Source organism: Bubalus bubalis, chromosome 16 (assembly GCF_019923935.1).
Source record: "Bubalus bubalis isolate 160015118507 breed Murrah chromosome 16, NDDB_SH_1, whole genome shotgun sequence".
Lineage (NCBI taxonomy): Eukaryota > Metazoa > Chordata > Mammalia > Artiodactyla > Bovidae > Bubalus > Bubalus bubalis.
In genome coordinates, this window is record NC_059172.1 from 48002545 (window position 1) to 48027822 (window position 25278).

The window sequence follows — 25278 nt, forward strand, 5'->3', positions numbered from 1 at the left end:
TTCTGATTACTTCAAAATGCCACATGGAACATACTGAGCCATAATTGCTTATTTAAAACCGTTCATTTATTCATTCAGCAAATGTTTGTTGAGGGCTTATGACACGCCAGGTGCTGTGCTAGGTCCAAGGATCATGTCACACTGTGATGGAAGGTCCTGCCCTCTTGGAGATCACATTCTCACTATCTCTCCTATATAATCCCAGCACCTAGCTTGGCCCACTGGGATGCTCAGTGGAATTTGGAGGTCATTACCAAGTGTTCTTGGCATAGAAAAGTATTCTTTTACAGAAAAGTCTCCACTTCACATTAGCAGGTAGAATAGAATAAGGCAGAGAGATCAAAATTCCAGACTTAGAAGGAATAATTGAAGTTTCATTCTGAGTGAAAAGAATTTAAAAGGAGCCAACAAGAATGTAGACAGAGATTTCCATAAACTATTGCCCCCTGGTGTTTTGGGGGAACCCTGGATGCCAGACCTACAGGATTATCTGGCAATGAGACATTGATAACAGAAGTTAGGGGCCAGGGCATGGGTCTGCTGGACTGCGGAAAGCTGTTCCCTCTGGCATCTGAATGGTGTGGCACAGTTACCTTCCCCCAGTGATGGGCTTTGAAAAGTGAGGTAGGATGCCCGAGGGGCAGGAGCAGAGGCAGAGCAAGGATGGGGAAGAGTCCTCAGAAGGGCACTCCTCACTTTGCCCCATCTCCCTGGCTTCCCACTCTGGCAGTTCTTCTGGTGCAAACTTGTCAGAGATCTGTGATGAAGGGGCCAGTAGCCCAGTAGTTCTGTCCTGAGTTTAAATAACACACACCTCATTCTCTCTCAGAAGGAAATAAGGCAGGAGTTTGAAAAATGACTAGGCGTACTGTGGTCTTTAAATGATCATAAGCTTTAAAAAGACTTATATATGGTAGCGATGAACCTCTTTGCAGGGCAGGAAGAGAGGCACAGACATGGAGAAGGGACTTGTGGACACAGAGGGGAAAGGGAGGAGGGGACAACTTGACAGGATACAGTTTACGTGTATACAGTACCATGTATAAAACAGTCAGTGGGAAGCTTCTGTATAACACGTGGAACTCAGCTCAGTGATGATCTAGAAGGATGGAATGGGGGTTGGGCTTGGAGGGAGACTCAAGAGGGAGAGGATATATGTATACATGCAAGAGAGTGGAAGTGTTAGCCTCTCAGTTATGTCCGACTCTTTGCCACCACATGGGCTGTAGTCTGCCAGGCTACTCTGTCCATGGGATTCTCCAGGCAAGAATACTGAACTATGTTGCTGTTCCCTTCTCCAGGGGATATTCCCAACCCAAGGATCAAACCCAGGTCGCCTGCATTGCAGACAGATTCTTAAACACTATCGCCCTGGGAAGCCCATACATATATTTATGAAAAAAAGGCTTTGATAGTCATGTAAGAACAGTTTAACATGGGAGAAAGAGCCCCAGCTATGGATTTGAGGGTGTGAATATCAGTAAAATTGCTGAAGACTGTTAAAAAACATACTATTTAGGTAAGAGCAAAGCTCTGGTCTCAGACTGCATAAATTCTTGTTTCCACTTAACTCAAGATCTCCACCTTGAGATCTTGGCCTAGTTACTTCACCTCCAAAATCTCAGTTACGTGACCCTCACGGGATTGTTTTTGTTTGTTTGTTTTAATATTTACTGAAGTGTAGATGCTTTATAATGTTGTGTTAGTTTCTGCTGTACAGCAAATTGAATCAGCTGTATATATAGATATATCCCCTCTTTTTTGTGACATCCTTCCCATTTAGGTCACCACAGAACGTTGAGTAGAATTCCCTCTGCTTTATAGGTTCTCATTAATTATCTGTTTTATACACAGTAGTCTGTGTATGTCTATTTTGAGGGTAAAGTAAAAAATTAAGATTGGACCAAGCATTTAGCACAGTGTCCAGAATGTAATAAGCACTCAATTCTAACTTCATTATGATTATTAACAGTGAGGTCTTAGGCAAGTTAAGTAATGCTTCTAAGCCTCAGTTTTTACCTCTGTTTAATGGGTGGGTAATCACCAACCATCGAAGCACTGTGTGGGCTGAAGGAGAGAGTTCTTGGTTCCCAGAAGGTGTCCTATTATTGGTAATTCTTCCTGATTACTGTGTGGGTAGTTAATTCCTTCTGATTTTAGACACAGCTCAGGGGGCCCATTGTTTCATTCTGTAATTCTTTGGTATATGACTATGCTACTCCCTTCCCCTACTCCAACTCCACCCTGGATAAATTCCAGCTTAAAAAAATTTATCCGACCAGTAGCCTGGTATGTGGAGATAACTGTGGTTACATCTGGCTTTGGGTTTTGGAATCTGCCAGACTCCAGAAAACCCAGATTTGGGGGCTCAGTCACCTCCTTCCAGATGTCCAGGAAGGCCACCATCCAGGAGCAAGGAGCAGGGCGACTGGGGGAGTAGGCAGCTCTTGGGGACTCTGCTGGGAACTGCACAGGGCTCCTGTGAGCCTGGTTCACTGCTGGGATGCCGCCTGCTCCCCGGGCACAGGGGCATCTTCCTAGCATCAGATTCCAGCTCACCATGGAGACAGAGGAAATCCAACCTCGGTCTTGGCCCCTGGCCCCTCCAGCTCCTGACTGTGGCGGTTTCCACCATGAAGGGTATGTGACTCACTGCCAGTCCATCTGCTTTGACCTTGGTTTTCATTTCCTCCCTTTGTATGAGAAGTCAGACCATCTGTACTAGGAATGGGAAGATTTCATGGCTAGTGTGATGGCAGCTCCAGGTTCACAGCTGAGGATGGTTCAGCCACTGGGAGCTGCGAGGTGTGGGGACAGCAGACGGTCCCCACTGCACAGCAAGAGCTGCCCTGTTCAACCAGACTTTTTATCTTGGGGGTCAATCAGCAAATGCAGTAGGAAAGGTGGCGCCTGGGAACCGGAGAGCTAATGACACAGAATCTGACAAGCTCTGCAATTATGGGATGCTCAGTCCAAACCCTAAGGAGCCACAGTCCCCGGACTCCAAAATTGAGAAGAACATCTCATTATGTGGCGGCACAGTGGCCGTGGCTGGGAGTGGACTGGCCTGTGGCGGGGCCATACCGGTTCTCCAGGCCTGCTCTCCTCCCTAGGAAGGTGTGGGGTTCTTCGATAGACCCTTCTGTGAGGCCTCACACCCACTTCTGCTGTGACCTTGTGTATCCTGCTTGTCATCGTGCCCCACCCTGAAACCAAGCAAGATGAAAACTGACCCCTCCCTGGATGGGTTTCCCGTCTCAGCCAGGGCAGCACCGGGCACCCAGACCAGGCCCCAGGAGCCAGCCTTGCTCCTTCCCCTCCTTCACCCTCGCATCCTCTCGCCTCCCCCGACCATCCGCTTCTTCCTGGCCCGTGCCGCGGTTTTCATGCAGCCTGCTGTCCTCTCTCTACTGTACAACCTTCATCTCCTGGCAGGTCACCTCCTGTACAGTATTTAATCCACTGTGGTCCCTTTTCTACTGAGTCTCTGCACAGTTATGTCACTGCCCTGCTCTGATATGTTTTGAGTGGCTCCGAATTGCCCTCAGGATTAAATCCAAATCCCTAATCATGGTATTCAAGGTCTTTAATCAACTGGTCCTCCTCTCTATCCTTAGGCCCCTTCATCGGGCGCTGAATTGAGTCTAGTGAAACTTCTAGTTGTATTACTATTCCTGTGTCCCCAGGCGTTTTTGCATTTATGTGGAAGCCCTTTGGCCCTTGTCATCCTGGCCAACTCCTCTCCTCTAAGAACCAGGGCAAATGTCATTTCCTTTGTGTACATATTCCCAGGCGAAGTCAGGCCCTCTGTCTCCTGTGATCCCAGACTCTCCTGTTCACAGCTTCTTCCTCTCAGTGCGGTGTTTAGTTGATATGAGGAGAAGGCCTGTGCTCTAGAGCATGGGTCTGAGTCTTGGCTTCACCGCTTACTGACATGTGACCTCTCCCAGAAGAAGTCTCTTTGTCTGTAAATGAGATTAATAACAGTCTTCTCTCCCAGGGCTGTGGGGAGAATTAAGGAGATAATATATTGAAAGAGCTTAGAACACTGCCTGGCTTATTGCTGGAACTCAATACATGAGCTACTGTTATAATTATGACCAGATTGTATTCTTAGTGCTTTCTTCCCTGTTCGGGGTCTTGCCTGAGCTGTGTGAGCACTGGGATTTTCTTCTATTCATCTGTGTCCTCAGCTTTTAGAACAGGCTGGTGATGAGAATGCACACAGAAGACACCAGGGCACTAGGGCTCCCAGCCTGGCCCCAGCACGTGCTGCAGGACCTGGTGGGACAGGCAGCCTCTCCTGACCTCTGCATCTAGGGTCCTTTTGAAGCCAAAGCCTAAGGATGCCTGGAGTCTGCCCAAAACCAGGGACAGAGGACTCATGGTCAACAGCCTAAGGCTGGAGCTGCTGTGAGAGTGGTGGAAGAAGAGGGTCAAGGTGCTAGGGGCTGGAGTCCACAGCGATGGTATAGATCTGCTCTTGGAAGCCCTCTAGGTGGTGACTTCTGGACTCTCACCTCCCTTTCCCGGAACCCCATGGAGGTACCAGGATGGCAGCTGTGATGTAGGATCTGTGAATTCTCCTAAATGTTTCACTTTGGCAAATGAAAATACTCTCCTTAAAGTGAAGAGGAGAATACAGTGGGAAAGATAAAGCTAAAACCGTCTTGTCTATACTTCAGGTCCTGTGTTACAGCCATGAAACTTGAGGCCAAGCAAGGACTCCGCTTGGGGATGTGAGAAGGCATTTATATCTTTACCTGACAGTCCTGAACATGCCACCTGCACAGCGCATGGCCTTCACAATGCGGGTTAGAGTGGCATTTAAGAACAGACAGGGTCTAGAGTCTGATGGCCTGGGTTCTGAGCCAAACTTTGCCACTGACAATCTGAGTGATATCTGATAGTTCATGCAACCTCTCCGAGCTTCAGTTTCCTCATTTGTAAAAATAAGATAATTATGGCGTCCTGCCCTCAGGGTCACAGTGAGATCTGCACAAAGCCATCCCCGTGGTAGTTTGGCCCGGGGCCCAGTCTCAATAAATGTTAGCAGTAATGGTTATGGAGCTTATCACAATAACCCCATGAGACGGTACAGCAGTGTGGGTCATTGTTATTCCCGTTTGATAGATTTTTAAACTTAATTCAGTTTCATAAATATATACACTGAGCATTTTCACTATATCAGGTCCAGTGCGAGGGGAAGCGTGAAGGGCAGGCATGACAAACAGAAGCCCCGCCCTGCTATGGACTAGTGCAGGGGTCTCCTACCCCTGGGCAATAGACAAATGCCAGTCAAAGGCCTGTTACATGGATTTCACAGCAGGATGTGAGCAACAGGTGAGCAAGTGAAGCTTCATCTCTATTTACAATTGCTCCCTATCGCTTGCATTACCACCTGAGCTCCACCTCCTGTCAGATCAGTGGAGGCATCAGATTCTCATTGGAGCAGGAACCCTACTGTGCTTAAATCATCCTGAAACCATCCACCTCTCACCCCTAGTCCATGGAAAAATGATCTTCCATGAAACTGGTCCCTGGTACCAGAAAGATTAGAGACCTCTGGGCTAGTGGATAAACAGAGAGTTGAATAATTGAGACCTGTGTCATGATGGGGGAAAGACAAGGTGCTTCAGACACACAGGACCAATGGGAGGTAAGCTCATCTAGGAGTCAGAGACACCTGCCCCAGGAGAGACATTTGGGACAAGATTTCAAGGATGTGTGGGTACCAGCAAGGTGCAGAGGAGACGGGGAGAGGGATCAACAGCTGCAAAGGCTGGGGGGCTGGAAGTCTCAGGAGAGGCACTGAAAGAACTTGGTGAGGCTGAGACAATGGTTGGGGAATGAGGGGGAGAGCAGGTCAGGGAACTGAGGGTCAGAGAGGGCAAGTGTCACATGCAAGGCCACACAGCTGTTAAGAGGTGGAGTGGGAGGAGGACACGTGATGGAGCCTCATCACGTATTCTTGCTGTGAGTAGCATCATGCCAGTTCTTATGTGTGTACTGACAATGTGCACACATACATGTATCCTTTTAAGAGGTTCAAAAATAAGTTGTTCCTGAGTTAAAGAAAGACCAGGGATTATTAGTAGCATCTTTCTCTGGGGGCTTCCCTGGTGGCTCAGACAGTCAAGAATCTGCATGCAGCCCAGGAGACCCCGGGGTTCTGTCCCTGGGTTGGGAAGATCCCCTGCAATAGGAAATGGCAACCCACTCCAGTATTCTTGCCTGGAGAATGCTATGGACAGAGGAGCCTGGCAGGCTACAGTTCATGGGGTCACAAAGAGTCAGACATGACTGCAGGACTAACAACAGTTTGATTCTCCGAGGGCATCTAAAATGCCAGGGTTTCATAAAGTTAACAAGATGGGCTTGCAATCATCAGAGAGGAGGCAGCTGTGAAATGTACACATGAAATTGGCTCCCTGGACTGGAAATAGTCACCTGGAGCCAAATTCCTGCTCTTTGGCTTTCTGAAAGAGAAAAGAGCAGTGCACCCCATAGGTGCTGGACAGACTAGGGGGCGAGTCTCAGTTTTCCTCCTCTGTAAAATTGGGGATGATAAAATAGCATCCTAAAACTGCAAGATGGGCTTCCCTGGTGGCACAGCAGTGAAGAATCTGCCTGCTAATGCAGGAGACATGGGTTTGATTCTTGGGGAAGGAAAACCCCCCTGGAGAAAGAAATGGCAACTCACTGTAATATTCTTGCCTGGGAAATCCCATGGACAGAGGAACTGGCAGGCTATAGTCTATGGGGCTGCAAAAGAATCAGACACTACTGAGAGACTAAACAACGGCAACAACTTCAAGACAGATACTGTACGTCAAGCACTTGCTATGTGCCTGGCATGCAGAGGTACTCAAAAAATATTTCCTTTATAGCATGCTTGGAACGAGGCCAGATTTTTTAAAAATTGACTTAATGTATCCAAATCTCTTTCCTACCTTCAAGTCCTTCTGTAGATCAATGGAAGCCACACCTGGAGAAACAGATGGGACAGAGTGACTGTAATGCCATTATCCGTGTCCCCTTCACAAATTACTCCCTGGTATTAGCTTCAAGGTATATTGGTGGGCCATTACTCCTGTGAATATCTGAAAAGTAGGATCAACTCTCTAACCCTGTTATCCTGGACAGGTCAATTAACAGAAAGAGTTGTGGAACACATATGTCAAAATGGGTAGGAAGAATAATGAAAATGAGGACATCTCTACCCTTAAAACGTGAACTAGGAGTGGTCAGGGATGGAAAGGTAGAGAATTGTCTGCCCCTTTCACAAAAGCCTCAATGCACAGAAAGGCCTGTGCTGCTGCAGCTCCACGTGGGTCAGAAGCAGGGCGATGAAGATGCCGGAAGACTTGAACAAGATCAGGCAGCAGCATTTCCTTGGTCTCAGCTGGCTGGGTTTCACTGGTTCACCAGTGCCTTAGTAAAGAGGGACTGGAAGTTAATCTCCTAACCATACTGTAAATTATTTATAGTTTGTTACCTAAATAATTATGCTTAAATTAACTGTTTAGTAAACAATTTATAGTTTACTGCATAGCAGAGGTTGTCATTCTAAATTAACCTATGTGTTGTTTTTATAAAACCCTTAGTGAGAGAGTCTTCCGGATTGGGTTGTAGAATGGTGTGGGGGCCGGGTGGACCCAGCTGATGTCTGATGACAAGATTCCTCGGATGTCTCAGGAGGACTCCTCATGTTTCCTCAGAGTGAAATCCCAGAGTGCCTGCGGTGGCTTCCAGGGGCCTCCAGGATCTAGCTTGAGTCCCTTCTCACCTCTTCCTGATCTTTCCTTTGTTCACTCCATTCTAGCCGTGTTTATTTCTGTGCCATTTCTCAAACACCCAGGCCTACTCCAGCGGAGGGTCTTTGTACCATCTGTTCCCTCTGCCTGGAATGCCCAGCACCTGTATTTAACCATGGTTGGTTTTCTCTGAAGCATTTACTCAAATCCTACCTTCTCAATGAGTCCTACCCTAATCCTTTTGTGGCAGTTACCTTTCTGCTTCCCACATGAACAATCTCATCCCCACGTATTCTTACATCTTTTGAAAAGAAATGATCTGTGTTTAATGTACTGCATGTGTCCTTAGCTGTGTTTGACCCTTTGTGACTCCATGGACTGTAGCCTGCCAGGTTCCTCTGACCATGGAATTTTCCAGGTGAGACTGTTGGAGTGGGTTGCCATTTCCTCCTCCAGGGGATCTACCAGACCTAGGAATTGGAGTTGCATCTCCTGAAATGGCTCTGCACTTTTAAATTTATTACAATTTATTGCTATTGTCTGTTTTCCCTGCTAGAAAGTACCTTCCATGGGACAGGGATGTTTTTTGGCTTTTTCACTCTGTATCCCAAGTGGCTAGAAGAATTCCCAGCACATTGTAGACACTAAGGAAATATTTATTGAATAAATATTCAAAGTTGAACGTGTGAGGGTATGGAGGCCACACACTCTTCATGGAGGCTGGAAGTGCCCAGAATTTTGGAGAATGAAGTTCGATGGGAGGGAGTCCAGTGAGAAGGATGGGCCCTCTTCAAAAAAAGAGACAATAGGTCCATTGGATTCAACTAGTCTCAAACTGAACCCATCTTCCTATCTTCTGACCTGGTTTTGCCTGTCCATTCATCTGCTCAAGTCAAAAATCTGGGTCACCTCTTTGACTAGTTCCTGTCATTCTTCATCCTTATGATTTGGTATCGAAGCCCTATTGATTTTATCTTAATTGTTCTTGCATGATTGTCTTCCAACACCACCGCTGCCACAGGAATCAGGGCTCCTTCTTATACTTGAACGTCCTTTTGGCTAAATATAAAATCCTTGGTTTCCCTTAGTATTTTGTATATGTTACTTTACTTTTTTTTTCCCTAGTAAAAAGGATTGCTCTAAAAATATTATTATAGCCTAATTTTGGTCCTTTATAAGTAACATGGACTTCCCAGTGGCCCAGCAATAAAGAATCTGCCTACAATGCAGGAGTCACAGGAGATACAGGTTCGATCCCTGGGGTGGGAAGATCCCCTGGAGGAGGGCATGGCAACCCACTCCAGTATTCTGGCTTGGAGAATCTCCATGGACAGAGGGGCCTGGTGTGCTACAGTCCATAGGGTCACAAAGAGTTGGACATGACTGAAGCAATTTAACATGTACACAAGCATAAGTTAACATGCACTTATTTCTAGATGCACAAAGGATTTTCTTTCTTTTTAAATAAAAGTCCAATCTTCCTAGAATGTGCTTTGTATGCTTGTTTTCATTTATGTAGTATACTCTGTATCTATAATTTTCTTAAAAATTTAAACTCATTTTTGTAATGGTTACTGAAATAGTAAGTTATAATTTCCTTCTGTTTTGTGAGTACATTCTACTGGCATTTTCTCATTGTTATTATTCTGCTCTTTATTCTATTTCTAAAATAATTGTACATGGGATGATACTTCAATACATTTTTGTTGCTCATTTCTATGTGAAATTAGATTTATGTATATTTGCAGGGGGGGTGGGGTGGGTGCATTTAGGAAAGCTGTTCTAACTGCATATAGCTCCATTGTCTTTTGTTTTTATATAGGGTTCAAAAAACATAATGATCTGCCTTCTAAGGTTCCTAGCTCTGTTCTGCCCTTCACGTTGGACTGAACATCTCCTCCTCTGTCTCTGTTGTCTCTGTCTTGCTCAATTTTGATCTTACTCCCCAAAGTTTCTTCTTAACGTGGCTCTGTGTAGAAGAGATTCCTGTTGGTTCCGTTTTAAGAGTCTAGAGTAGTTGCCTTGCACTCACCGCAGAGAGGCAAACCCCTTCTGATTTCAGTTACTATTCCTAAGTTGTCACACTGTCCTTTCCAGTAAATACACAGTGGCTCATCCAAGTTCTCATCCTCTCCAGATGCCTCCTTACTGCTGCTTCTCATACAGTCTTGTAACTGCGGGTGGTTAGTCCCCACCTGCTTGCAGTTTGAGTTTTGTAGGAATCCTTTACCGTCTAGTTTTGTTGTAAATATTATCCATGGGGTTTTGGCTCTGTTATCTAGTTACTCTGCCAGTTTTTATATGGGGAACTGGAGTGACTGAAAAACTATGTTGCCACAACTGTTATCTTTTCAGAATTCTTCCTTATTTCTCTTACTTTTAAGCAACTAAGTTCTGATGATACAGCTGCTTTAATTCAAATCACTCCAGAAATAATGAACACACACAGTATTGCCTATCAGAAATTATTCTAAGCAAATATTTACATATAGTTGTAATATACTTATTACACTCTGGATACTACAAAAAACATGATAAAAAAGTTTTGTGTTTTAAGTAGAAATACTTAAAGCAGATGCCAGCAGAAGATAATTTTCACTTATTAATCAAAAAATGCCTAGGAGTTAGGTACTATCATCACTCCATCTTGCCAGTAAGGAAGAGGAAACTCAAACATAAAGAGGCTTTCCCAAAGTTGTAGTTAGCAAGTGGCCAACTAGTAGTTAATCCAGGCAATCTAGCTCCAGGGTTCATACTCAGAGGGGAATAGTGGTACCCAACAGAAGCCACCTGATGCCTGGAACACCCAGTGTCATGCCAGGCTCTGATGCCGGCACAGTGGTACCTAGAAGATGCAGCAGTAAGAGAAGAAGCAGTGACTGTGATAATCCGAGATGTCTAATAGAGATCAGAGAGCATGACATTGCCCAGAAGGAAAGGCAGCCATGCTGGATGGACCTGGCAGGGCCGGGCAGTTAGAGTAACAGCCCGACCTGGCAGGGCCTGGCAGTTAGAGTAACAGCCAGTGGAAGTCTGCTGAAGGGAGAAAAGATGACAGCGTGATCCAATGCTGCCATGTGGGTGACTGAACCTGTCTTTTTTCAGGGACTAGGGAGGAAATATATAAGAGTTGAACTCTAGGGATGCCTGGAAATACTTGACACTGTGGTACATCATGTTGGAATGAGAATGAGGTCGGCTGTATTTGTTTATGTCTGTTTTTCTCTTGGGCAGTGTAAGGGCAAGGGTTGCCAGAACAAAGCCTGGTATATGATCAACATCTGTAGCGTTTCACTGAATTGACCAGGGATTGTTTTAAATCTTATGAAACTGGTAGAGACTACTTTATGTTTGTTACAGGTATCATGTGGGGACAGGCACTTCCTATGGGAGCTCAGACCTCCCTTCAGCCACTTCGCCAAGGCTTAGATATATATCCCCATTCCTCATTGGAAAGCCATTTGCCTGTAAGTTCTGAGCATCTGGATAATGGTTGGTAAGGGTTCAAGCTCCACCCAATCAGAGCATTGCTTCATGGAATATAGGAATGTTTGCACAATGCCTTTTACAAAGGTCTCTCTGATTCTGCTGACATCTGCTTTAAGTACTTCTATTTAAAACACAAAACATTTTTATCATGTCTTTTGTAGTATCCAGTTACTTGGTCAAACTCAAATTTTAGCCATAGGTTGATCTACACTTTTTCTGACATCTAAGCCAAAGACAGAGTACACATTGTCTGAAATATAGCCCCAGAACAGAAGATGGAGTGATGTCATGGATTCCAGTCTATGTTCCCAGTCAGGGCACTCATGCTTATCTTGCATGACACTCTGCAATTTCTGGAAATATTTTTGGCTGGCAAGGCTCATAATCTGTTTTCCAGGAACTCTTTGGTTTACTTGATTCAAATAAGTATTTATTAATACCTGCTGTGTGCTGGATACTGGTGATGCTGAGATAAATCAGAAAGTGCCTGCTTTTGAAGGAAATCTCAAAGTCTAGTGAACAAGAGAGACAGGTGGAGAAACTCTTTAGGATGGCCGGTGTGCACATAGTCTATGAAATCAGGCTGCCTACATGGAGTTCTGGCTCTCTTAAGTCTTGTAAGTGTTGTGCACCTCTATTTTCATCTGGAAAGTAAAGGCAATAAGAACATTCACTTAACCAGGTTACTGTGAAAATAAAATACTGCATGATAATTGTACAGCTATGGGGCACAGTAAGAGTCCAATAAATATTAGTTATAACTGGTGGATTTTGTCTACTTTCTCTTTCCCCGTGACTTCAGAACTGCTTTCCACCCAATTATCTATTTTATTTATTTATTTAATGCAATTATATATTATCCCAATGGCTTAGTTGTAACTTGAGTAACTTGGGGGCAAAGCAAGCTGAGTAAAGTCAGGCTTTGTAGGTATATACATGCCTTTATCATCAACCCATTTTGACCTCTACCTGCTGGTGGGCCAGAGCCTCCAATGTCCTCCCTTCCCTGGTCAGAGTTGGCCTTGAACCTGAGTGGGATGTGCCTGCTTCTTGGGGCCTGGGGATGAGCCACGGAGTGGGGTTAGGAGGAGGCAAGAGGCAAGGATCCATGGGTTTACTAATCTGCTTGTTTATTCTTCTCTGTATGTTTGGTTGCTGCTGGGAGAGAAAGAGGAGGTATCTGTTTAAACAATCTCTAGAAACAGAAGTTATTTTAAGTTCATTATTAAAGAAAACCGGATTCTTCTTGCCCCACAGGCGCCCCTTGTCTGTCTTCATCTCTGAGGCTGTCACCCAGGAAGGCAGCTCCTGGAACTGCGCGGCCAGGAGCGGGTTTGGCCTGAAAGCAGCAATTCCCTCTCTGGGGCCCGTGATCCTGGTCTTCCCGCTACCCAGAGCTTCAGGCAGAGCCAGTGGCTCACAGCTTCCCTTCATCTTCTTGTTGCCAATAAGCAGTCCCTGAAGTTCTTCCTTGAGAAAATAGCCCCACTTGTCTTCCTGGGTTGAGGCATCTTATCCTGCTCTCGGATCTTCTTCACATTTTTTGAAGGGGTGGGCAGAATGTGAAGCAGTAAAGCAGAGCAGTGAAGAGTAGACTCTGGAACCAGAGAGACTAGGGTTTACTGCTTTTGACCTGGGTGACTTTACTTCTCTGCATCTCAGTTTCCTCATCTGTAAAATGGGGATGATGATAAGACCCAACTCAGACAGTTCTGAGGAGTAAGCCAAATAATTCATTTAAAATACTCAGCACAGCTCTCAACACATGAAATGTGCTCACTAAATTCTCACCATTATTATAGTTATTAGAGGTGCTAATGGAGAAGGCAATGGCACCCCACTCCAGTAATCTTGCCTGGAAAATCCCATGGACAGAGGAGCCTGATGGGCCGCAGTCTATGGGGTCGCTAAGAGTCGGACACAACTAAGCGACTTCACTTTCACTTCTCACTTTCATGCATTGGAGAAGGAAATAGCAACCCACTCCAGTGTTCTTGCCTGGAGAATCGCAGGGACAGGGGAGCCTGGTGGGCTACCGTCTATGGGGTCGCACAGAGTTGGATACGACTGAAGCGACTTAGCAGCAGCAGCAGCAGAGGTGCTAAAGTGTTGCATGTGGGGAAGGGCAGCCAAGAGAATGAACATTTTTGAGCATCTCCTTTGTGTTATGCAATGTCCTTTCGTGTTCACCATTTAATCCGTCCATCAACTCAGTGTGGCAGGTTCTATTATTATCTCAGTTTTACAGATGAAGAAATTGAAGCTCAGAGAGGTTAAGAAACTGACTAAGAAGGCTAATGTATGTTGTGAGGGTCAGGACACTGGTTATTGTGGTTGAGGAGTGACCAGAAAGGGGTGCAAGGGTGACTTCTGGAATGCTGCTAATGTTCTATTTCTTTGTCTGTTTTAGGATACCAGGGTACATTGATTTTATGAAAAGTCATCAAACTGCAGCTTGATATTATTTGTTTACTTCTAAATACATACGCTGGGAAAGATTGAGGAAGGGAGGAGAAGGAGGCAACAGAGGATGAGATGATTGGATGGCATCACCAACTGAATGGACATGAGTTTGAGCAAACTCCGGGAGATAGTGAAGAACGGGGAGGCCTGGTGTGCTGTAGTCCGTAGGGAGTTGGACACGACTGAGCGACTGAACAACAACAACAAATACGTATGTTACTTCAATACAAATATCAGAAAAGGGGGAAGAAAGCAGCAGCAAGGACAACCTGGCTTTAATCCCTCACACAGATTATGAGTAGCAGGCCCAGCTCTTTCTACCACCGTGTGGAGAAGTGCGAGCCTTGTTGGCCTGGGCCTGCGGAAGCTCCTCTTATGCTCAAGGCCTTTACACAATAGGCTGTTCTGTCTGAGGAAGCTCTGCTTCAGGGTCTGTTCAGGCGATTAAGGAGGGATCAGGATCTTCCTGAGCCAGTCTGTGGGCCTGGCTGCCAGAGTGAGGCCTCCCTGGGATCATTAAGTGCAGAAGGCTCAGGTCTAAGAGTCTGGCCTGGGATCCAGCCATTGCCGGGCTCTAGGGTGGGTGATGGGGTCGACTGAAGACAGAGCCAACTAGGCTCTCCCTGTTTCTCCCCACCAAGAGGGACAACTTCTGTCTCCTAGCTGAGCCATACACCCTCTCTCTTTCGGCTTCAGCTTCATAGCCAGGTTCTGTCTTCTGGTCCTCTGGAGCTTGGATGCACTAAGGCTTCCTGCTGTGAAGCTCAGGACACAAAGTCAGAGAGACATACCGTCTCCGCCTGTGTTTCCGGTTGGGGAAGAAGCACGGGAAGTGAAATTCTTTCTAGAGGGATGGGGTGGAAAATCCTTTGGCTTGTCATCTGAATTCCACCTCCCTGCCAAACCTCATCTTTTAAAAAGAAACTTAAAAATTTTTTTTGCTTAATAGTTTTGGATTTGCAGAAAGTTGCAAAGATAGTACACAGTTTTTCTATATCCCATATACCCAGTTCCTCTGATTACTGTCTAATACCCACTTGGTCCATTAGTCACGACTAAGGAAGCAACATTGGTCCTTTACCATTAACTAAATTCCAGACTTTATTTGGATTTCACTAGTTTTTCCATGAATGTATTTTTTTTTTTTTTTTTTTTTTTATGGTTTCAGGATTCTATCCAGGGTATCCTGTTACATTTGGTCATCACCGCATCTCCTTACTCTCCTCTGGTCTATGACAGTTTCTTGGTCTCCCCTTGCTTTTGGTGACCCTGACGGTTTGAGGAGTGTTGGTCAGGTCTTTTGTACATGTGTGCCGTGTGCTTAGTTTGTGTGCAAACCCTTAGTTTGGTTCCCTGTTGTTTTTCCCATGATGAGACCGAGTTATGGGTTTCAGGGAAAAATTCACAGAGTTTGAAGTGTCTTTTTCACATCCTATCAGAACTGTGCTGAGCTGTGCTGTGTTTAGTCACTCAGTTGGGTCCGACTCTTTGCCATCTCATACACTGTAGCCCGCCAGGCTCCTCTGTCCATGGAGATTCTCCAGGCAGGAATACTGGAGTGGGTTGCCATACCCTCCTCCAGAGCATGTCAAGACTGAACGTGAAAAGTGAAAGTAAGTCACTCAGTCGTGTCCGACTCTTTGCGATCCCATGGACTGTAGTCTACCAGGCTTCTCTGTCCATGGAATTTTCCAGGCAAGAATACTGGAGTGGGTTGCCATTTCCTTCTGCCTGCTATCAATGTGGCTTATCAGCAGTGAGGTTGATCTCTTGGTTAAGGTGGTGTTTGCCAGGTTTCTCCATTGCAAAGTTACTTTTTTCCTCCACTTTCTGTTCTCTTTTCTTTGGAACTGAGTCATCAGTCGCAGCCCACACTCAAGTCCGACGCCACCGCCATCCATTTTTAATCTTCAAGTTTCTCTGACAGAAGACCAGTAAACACACAAACTCATCTGAGTATTGACTCAGGTAGGGATACACAGACTGTCACCCAGACACCAACACACAGAGAATATAGACAGACACCCAGATGAGTTCATATCTGCCAACACGGACACACACAGACACAAATATACAAACACCGGGGAAATCAATAGTTTTGTCATTCCATTTCTCTTACCAGCAGAGTGATAAATCAACTAGGATTTTAATCAGCAAAGCTTCTGAAATCCCACTTTCCTTCTAATTTCTAAAGACCTTAAAGAGCAAGAACTGAGTAATAACCTCCATGCAAGTTGGGGGGGAAGTGGGGAGTGATGAAAATCTTGGTTTGGGGATCTCATCAGACCGAGATGGGTTTCAGGGAAAAAGTGACAGAGGTGAAGTGTCTTCATCATATCAGAAGTACATGCTATCAACGTGGCTTATCAGAAAGGAGGTTCCCTTGTGGAATGGGCCCAGGTCATTGGCAAGTGGTGGCTTTGTCTTTCTTTTTCTACCTGGTTCTTCCACGGCCCTTTCCCACCCAGACCAGAAGTGAGGGGTGTGAGTATCTTCCCCTGAGGACCCCAGAGCTCTTCCATGGGGAGATGAGCCAAGAGCCCACCTTAGCACTGTGGGTTTCCTTTGTACTGGGTGCTGGTCTCAGCTGCTGTGATTTAGGTAGGAATCTTTCAACTCCACTGGTCTCCTCCTATCATTGCCTAGCCTGCTGCCCTTGAATAGCTTTTTGGGGTTTTCAGCATAAATTCCCAACCCCTACTCTGGCTTCAAAGCTTCTCAAGCTCAGGGCTTTCCCCTTCCTCCAAGCTTTCCCCTCTCTTTGCTCCCGCTCTTCCAGAATGTTTAACTCTAACCCCACTAACCTACTCATTGTCCTGTCATCTGCCACACCCTGGAAGATGCTCCCACTGTCTTTAGCGTTCCAACTCTGTTGCTAAGTTGTGTCCCAGCCCTACCCAGCTCTAAAGCCACCTTCTACATGAACAGACCCTGATCTACAACTGGAATGAAAGGCTCCCAGAAAACCATTTTTTTAAGGGACGGCACTGACTGAACTCTGCTTAATTATCTGTGAACTTGTGCTTCAGAAAAGATTCTTTTGGTTGCAAGCAATAAAGATTAACTCTGGGCCTTGTTCCCCAATCTTCAGTTGATGCTGGAGTTCCTCATGGAATAGCTGAAGTTGCCCTCATGAAAGTGACTCACATCCGGCACCTCCAGTCTGTTGTTAACTCTTGGTTCTAAGTCTCATAGTTTAGGGAGAGGGAATCGGATTAGTGCAGCTTGGTTCAGGAGCCCACCCATGGATTAACCACCAGCTGTGATGAAGAGCATCTTCACGCAATGCAGACAGGGCTCCTGGGGGACCACCTTATGTTTGGGAGCAGGGGCCCGCCCAAATGCTGAAGCCTACATTGCCCCACCAAGAGGCCAGGCAGCTAATGTAGCTTGCCTTTGCCACTGATGGAAGGAGGGAGGGTGCTGGGAAGACAAAAACAACAGATGTCCCCTCCTAAGTATTTATGAAGAGAATGAGTCAGTGAGTGAGTGACTGGTTTATTTGTTGCCCGTTAAAAGTCCCTAGGTCAGTTTGCCTCCCAGGTCTGTATCTCTAGAACATGATGGGCATACATTTTTCCATCTCCTGTATCCCCTTTCCTATCATGTTGTCATGAATGAAAAATGTTGCCAGTGTATCAGTAAACAAAGGATGCTGCAGCCATCAGGCCACTATAGCCGCCCCTGAAGATGAGCCCCGAGGGAACTCAGAATGGCGACAAATGGGCCGCCTGCTGCCAAGCCCTCAGCCTCTGCAGCCTCACTCTGCAGCCAGTGGGCTGCCCTGGGGGAACTCAGGATGGAAAAGAACAAGGTACCAGGCCTAGATAGCTAGATAGCTGAGATGCATATCAAAAGAACGATTTCAGGGAGTCCTGACTCTTGCATCTTCCTATACATAAAAAGTGCTATATTCATGAACTTGAGATATCTGGCTTTCTTTATTTAACAGTAATGTTTTGATGTTCTGTCTACTTGGCCTTTGTTGCAAAACCCCCTATATATCCTGGCTCCTTCCTTACCTCTTCGGAGCAGTCCCTTGGAGCTATTCTGAAAGGCTACCTCCCAGACTTGAAGTGCTCAGTTTTGTCTGTCAAATAAAACATAATTCTCAATTTTTCGGTTGTGCATTTTTTTGTCAGTTGACCTTGTTCTTGATGCTCTTCCCTGGGAGGTGGAATGGTGGAGACGTGTAGAGACCCCCTGCAGAGGTAGAGCAGTAGATGCCTGCCACTCATTCTAGGTGGAGCTGGGATCTATCAGGCACTGGTGAGAAACCAGATATGAGGGACTGTCCCTCATAGGATGTACAGAGTGCAGACAGATATACAAATTGCAATAGAATGTTATTAGGCTCCAATGGAGGAAGCATGGAGAGGTGGGAGCTGCTGGAGGGCAGCTGATGAACTCTGACTGAGGCTTTTCAGAGAAAGTAACATTAGAGTCCAGTATCACAGGGTGAATAGGAGCTTGCCGGGTCAAGAAGAAAGAAAAAAGATTCCAGTCTAAGAAACTATCTGTGCAAGACAGGGATATGGACTGTAAAAGACTGCCGTGCTTGGGAAACAGGGAGGTTGAGTGTGCCCTGAGTGTAGTGTGTTTATGGTGAGAGTGCTAAGATTGGAGAGAAGATAGAAAAGGGAGGTGTGTAGAAAGGAGGCTGAGGCCAGATCTAGGAAGCTCCCCATCCAAGCTTCGGGAACTTTAACTTATGGAAGGAGGCAGTTGGTAGGGGGGACTCACATAGAGGAATAACAACATATATGTATAGAAAGTTCTCCTGCATTGTTGGGGAATGCATTGCTTCTTTGGGGAGCTAATGTGGCAACTTACTGAACTTCGCTCCTTCCTACTCCTGGGGTCTATGGCATAGAGTGAAGATACTGATATGTAACGGCACATGTATAATGGGGTCTGTAGTGGTCAAGAACTAGAAACAAATGAGTGCCCAACAATGGGAAAATGTTTAATAAATTGTGGTATATCCATAAAGTGATTTTTCATCCATCTATCTTCTATTCAAATTCTTTACAAAATATAATAGCTATTTTTCATGAAGGGAGAGGGAGAAAGAAAGGTCATTGGTAAGCTCTTATTTTTAACAATTTAAAAAGCTGTAAGGAACCACATGTATAATTTGCATAAACAGTGTAAGTCTTGTAGTTAAAAATTACATTTAAAAGCCTTAGAGACAGCTGCATCATTGAGAAAGTCCTAGTCCTTCTCATTAAAAATGAAGATGTGATTTTAACCATGATAATTGGAGCATGCCTTTATCATTTCAGTTCTCCTTGGTACTTTGGGCCTACCTATCCACTCTCCTCCATGCTTTCTGTGTGCTGTGATAACTCGGAATAAAAGCCAAGTCCTCATCTTGTCCTACACAACTCCTCAGGGACTGCCCACCTCCACCATCCACTGCCCTCACCTCAAGTCCTCCGTCTCTCTCCCTGTCAGGCTAACTCTGGCCTCCTTGCTATTTCTCACACACCTCACAGACATTGTGTGCCCCAGGGCCTTTGCTCTTGCTGTTTTCTCTCCCTGAAACAATTTGCCCCCAGATATCCACACGGCTCACTCCCTCATGTCCTTCAAATCTTGGCTCACATGTCCCTTTCTCAGAGAGCCTTCTCTGATCCACCTATTTTTACAATGCAATAACTACTCCCCTTCCACCGCCACAACTCTCCAGACTTTTTTCCTGTTCTTTTCCTTCATGGTACTTACTACCTCTAGTATACGTTGCTTATTTATTTTTGTTTATTTTGGAAATTGCTTTGAAAGTTGACTCTCGTCTCACTTGAATGTAACTTTCACAAAGGAAATGGCTTTTTTCTACCTGTTGTTATAGCCCAGAGCTTGGACAGTACTTGGCATGTAGTAGACTCTGAGTACTTATTTGTGGGATGAATGAATGACTCGTGGTAGATGGAGAATGGCTGGAGGCAGGTAAGATGCATGACAAAAGACTAGTTAGAAGCCTGTTACAAGCCAAGGGCCAAGGGACTCAAACCCAGCCTTAAAGTTTAGCTGTGCATATCTTTTTCTGTCGTAACTTTCAAATGATGTTGAAGTCTATTATTTTTTAACTTCTCATTAGTGTGTCTTGTTTCTTTAGGCAGATCCGAAACTCCAGGAGAAGGGAGGCTTGGCATGTTGATCTCCACTTTTCCCACAGTGCCTGACAATTACATGCTATTAAATATAATTCACTCAACCAATGCTCAAAGCTTCATTAATGATCTGATGTTACTTACTATTATTTGACTAGGTGATTTTAGAGTGAACTTTATTTGACAAAGATTTTAGGATCTAATTGATATTCTTATGCTGTTGTATTAAATAGAGTTAATTTTGTTCCATTAAAAATGTAGTATGGGACTTCCTGGCAACCAGGTAGTTCAGACTCCATGCTTTCAAAGTAAAGGGAGTGGGTTTGATCCCTGGTTGGGAAACTAAGATCTCACATGCTGCATGGTGAAGCCATCAAGTAAGAAAAAATAAAAAGAAAAATATCTAGCTTTAAAAAAAAAGTCATATACATGCTTATGATAGAAAATTTAGAAGTTAGAGAAAAGTTGAAAACAAATGAAAAATTTTTTTCATTTCACCACCCATAAAGAACCACTAGCATTTTAATATTCTGTTTAAATATTTTTCTAGACATAGCTTTTTAACATAGTTATAATAGCTGTGTTTACATTTCTGCATACTGAATGCATACTTTGTGTTTATTAATGCTATAAACTTTTGGAAAGCATTATTTTAAATAGGTTCACGTTATATGTCGCTGTACTATAGCTTATTTGACATAACCAGTACTTGATACTTAGGGTTTTTCTGTTTTCTTCTTACTGTAAAAGTTATTTGTTACTCCATCAGACTTCATGGCCTGGTTTGTCTGGTCATCTGCCCTCAAAACATCTTGTTATCTATAAGATGGGCATAATGAGGAGCAAGAAGTTTAAGGTAAGTGAATGCAAGAAACAGTGGTGAGCATAGAGTAGGTGTTTAGGAAACATCAGATGGCTTGGGATTGAAACTGTTGGAACTTGAGGAGTGCTAGTAGCCTTCATGATGCTGTACCCTGGCTGCAGGCTGCACCTAATGCAAGTGGACTCAGTCCAGCGCTGGATGGAGGACCTGAAGCTGATGACGGAGTGTGAGTGCATGTGTGTCCTGCAGGCGAAGCCCATCAGCCTGGAGGAGGATGCCCAGGGTGACCTCATCCTGGCAGGTGGCCCTGGCCCTGGAGACCCCCTGCAGCTGCTGCTCAAGCGGGGCTGGGTCATCAGCACTGAGTTGCGCAGGATCGGGCAGAAGCTGGCCCAGGACCGCTGGGCGCGCGTCCACAGCATGAGCGTGCGTCTGACCTGCCATGCCCGCTCCATGGTCAGCGAGTACAGCGCTGTCAGCAGGAACTCCTCGCAGGAGATGAGCCAGGTCGGTTGCCTGGCCTGGGCATGGGTGGGCACTCAGAACTGGGAGTGTCTTTTAAAAGAGTGGGTCTGAATTGCTTAGAGTCTGAAGTCTTCCTGCTCCAGGGACCTTCCTCCCCTTCCAATGAAGCAGGGAAGACAGTGAGGACCTTTTCTGAGTATCTGCTTCGTGCTAGGAACTGTGCTAGATGTTTTTATACACATCTCACTTAACTTATACAACCTGTGAGGCCAACATAACTTGTGAGGCCACAGTGCAAGACACTGAAATGGTTAAATACACCCACTTTAATGCCAGACTCCCTGGGTTCAAATTTCAGCTTTGTGTGCTGTGTGACCTCAGCAAGTTACTTCTCTGTGCTCTAGTTCCATCATCCTGATGAGTATAATAATAGAATTTATTTCATAGCTCCGTTGTGATAACTGAGTTCTAATTAAATTAATTAAAAATATTAGCTAGTATTATTGTCCTCATTTTATAGATGTGGAAATAGAAACTCAGAGAGTCTAAGTAACTTGCCCAAAGTTATGCGTGAATGGTATAAATGGGATTCAACCTACAGCTTTCTAGTTTCAAAGCCCATGATTCTGAATCTTCTTCAGGTCCAGAGTGAACCACTGAAAATCCCCCTTTATATCTGTTTCCTCTGGCATCACTTTGCACCTTAGTTCTCTACCCTTTTCCTTGCTCCACTTTGCACAGTATACTTCTCTTCACTCTTTGAAACCCAGCTCAAATGCCTCTTCCTCTCTGAGACTTCCCAGATCCCCCAGCACAGTTAATCGCTCAGTTTTCTTTCCTTGAGCTCCCAGAGCAGCTGACGATGAACTCTGTTGCCATCCATTTCGCACGGTTGTAGTTTATGTGCCTGTTTTCCAAATCGGATGATTTGATTCTTCATCTTTATGCCGCAGAGCGCCCAGCTCAGCAGTTGGTCTTCGACCAATGCTTATTGAATTGAATAAAATTGATCTATTTTTCTGCAGATTGAGAAACTGCTAATGGAGAAGTGTTCAGAGCTGTCAGCGGTCACAGAGAGGTAAATCTGGCCCCTGGGTGAATCTGGACTGCGTCTGCCATCCTTAGGCAGAGGAAGGTGCTGGCGTCTGTCTCCTTCCATGGGAACAGTGGGGCTGAGGAGGGCTGGTGGTGGCCTGGGAGCTTCCTTTTGCAACCTTAAGAGACTCCCTGGGGATTTTCTGCTCTGTTTTCAGGCATGGGAGAATGTAGAAGGCAGAGGAGAGGCCTGGCCATAGGAAGAAAGAGGATTCATGAGGGTTGGTAGCAAGGAAAGGTTTCTCACAGCTTTGAGAAGCCCCCTGATCTCCATGGTCAAGGCAAAGTGAAAGCGAACACACACACCTTATCCTCACATCCACACTGACCACTCACACAATCATAGGAGTACACTCACACCTTCTCCATATCTGACATACATAAACCCACAACGACACTCAGACACATACACACACTCAACCTGGTCTGTTTACATACCCAAGAGTGTGTTGACACTCTCCCTCATGCTTTACAGCCCCCAGGCCCTGGAAGAAAAACCTGCAACTTGACGTTCCTAGGGCTGTGTGGGCTCTTTGGACTTCCAGCATCAAACATTCTCAGGCCTTAAGGGTGGATTTTATCTTGATCTTCCTGGGTTAGGAGAAAATCCTCAAGGCTCCTGTCTGCACTGCTGCAGGCAGCCATTTCTTAAAGGGGCACGGGCATCGCGATACACCTTCAGAGTGAGCATGGCACACCAGCATCCCTCCTCTGCAGCTCTCATCCCCCATCTCTAGACACTGATGGTTGATTCTCCCAGGGAGAATCCCAAAGGTATGGATTTAGCCACTTTTGGGTGGCCTTTCTTCCTGGTGACTTGCACTGTTAGATCCCATTTTAGGCCAGCTCTTCTCGGAATGCTAGGAAGCCGGAGGATGAGCCAGTCTTGGAATATTTCCATTTTGGACTCCCCTGGAGCTGATATCCTCTTCCCAGGCCACTTGCTCCACCACCAGGCCTGTGACAGGCCCAGATTTGGCCCCGGAAATGGCTGTGGGCTGACCGCCTGCTCCTTCCGGTGGTCCATCGAGGGTTTCTTTCCCTAGGTGCCTCCAGGTGGAGAATGAGCATGTCCTGAAGTCAATGAAGGCCTGTGTGAGCGAGACCCTGAGCACTCTGGGCGAGCACTTTGGCCAGCTGCTGGAGCTGGCCCTGACCCGGGAGGTGCAGGTCAGTGCTGGCTGGGCGGCGGAGGAGGGCTGAGTGGCTCTGCTAGGCTTGGGGAAGCTCCAGAGTGGCCTTTCTTGGGGGCCATCCTTCTCAGACTGCCAAAGTGAACTCCAACACCTTAGAGACAGGACTGTCAGAGCTGAGCAGAGGCTTGCTGAGCGTCTAGCCCAGCTCTGCATTTTCCAGATGTGAAAATTGGAGCCCAGAGAGGGCAGAAACTGACCTAAGGTCACACAGCAAGGCGGGGGCAGAGCACACCGTCTCCTAATTGTACTTTCAGTATTGCTCCCACCACCTTAACTCTTCTCTGTTGAGTTATTGTTCACAGCGCACACAATGAATCTTTATCGTCCCCAAAGACTTAAGGCACCTGCAGGGAACAAGGCAATTCTGGATATCCTGGCAATAGAGAAGAATCTAGAAAGGTCAGATAGTCTAGCTCCTGCCTTCAGGCAGTCTGGTGCTTGATTCCCGGAAGAACATAGGCTTTGGAATCTGACAGATCTACTTTCACATCGTGGTTCACGGCGAGACCTTGGTCAGGTTCCTTAATCTCGTAGCCTCCCTTTCCTCATCTATAAAGTGAAAATCTTCCCCAGAAGAAAAGTGAGAGGGCTAAGTAAACAACGTTCGAAAAGCACTTAGCACATAGTATAGGTTAAATACGTGTTATTTCCTTCTCTTGCCTTTTCCTATTTTAAAAGCCTCCCAGAAAAACTGATTCCATACGGTTTTCATTAGGAAAGGTATTTACATGTTATTTATAGTTACAGAAATATTGTGTTACATATTTGCCATTCTTTTCCCACCATCAAGTGAAAGCTTTCCACAAATAACAAATCCCTTCCCGTATCGGCTTCTATCCAAATTCAGCCTTTTTACCTAACCCAGCATTTCCTTTCTCTTTTTCCTGTGTGTCTGGCTCATTTTGCACACAGCACAGGCCCTTCTGATCTGGCTCACTGGCTGGTCAGGGTAGCTGGCCCTGTGTAACCCAGAAGGGTCTGTGAAGTTCACTCTCCCTGTCCCCAGAGCCTGGGACAAGGGGAAGGAAGGACCAGGGCTCTGGTGCTTAAAGCTGATGAGCAAATGCTGACAGTCACATGTATGGTCAGGTAGTAGTTCAAGCTGGGGCCAGTGTCCCAGATGGAACCATCAAGAACCATCAAGTCCAGAGGGACCCACTGTAACATGGGAGCTAAAGTGGGTGAAGAAGTTGGAGAAGTGATGAGCCGGGGTATTGAAGTCGGTGGTAGGGACGAGGGGAGCCTGGAGGGATGCCTGAGCAGGAGCACAGGTGCCTGTTGATGCTTTTTATACCATTTTGATGCTCTTTTGCCTGGAAGTACCAGGCTCACGCTTTCATGCATTGGAGAAGGAAATGGCAACCCACTCCAGTGTTCTTGCCTGGAGAATCCCAGGGACGGGGGAGCCTGGTGGGCTGCCGTCTATGGGGTCACACAGAGTCGGACACGACTGAAGTGACTTAGCAGCAGCAGCAGGCTCACATAAAAGGGCTGACATGGAAGAGTTCTGTTAGATTGTGAACAGAAGCCAGCAGGGTTGGCAAGCAGTCAGTCCCTAGCTGTTTCTACTCTCAGGGAAAGGGTAGGATGTCTTTTTGATGCTCTAGATCATAGAATCCTGCGGAAAAGCTCCTTAGGCTGTCAGGAACCTACCTGGGCATTGTGGACTACGTATCTGATTTCCCGGGGCACCTGGATCCATTCTGTTTTTCCTCAACCTGACCTTGTTCAGGGTGGAATTCCTGATCTGGTGCTTCGGGAAAGCTTAATTTTGAATTCATGTTGGATCTGCTTCTGTGACTTGAACCCTCATCCTGACGCTCCTGTTAATGTAAGCATACATAATGACCTGCCTCAGGGAGATAACCTGAGCCGCC

General features: G+C 45.8%; 1 protein-coding gene across 1 annotated transcript in view; it reads left to right on the plus strand.

Moving 5' to 3' along the window:
- Positions 1 to 25278, plus strand: part of INSC (INSC spindle orientation adaptor protein) — a 141698-nt gene that overhangs the window by 52006 nt on the left and 64414 nt on the right. The window contains exons 4-6 of the mRNA XM_045162863.1: positions 20807 to 21152; positions 22136 to 22188; positions 23252 to 23375. Of these exons, the coding sequence (XP_045018798.1) occupies positions 20807 to 21152; positions 22136 to 22188; positions 23252 to 23375 (523 nt within the window). The remainder of the gene's footprint in view (positions 1 to 20806; positions 21153 to 22135; positions 22189 to 23251; positions 23376 to 25278) is intronic.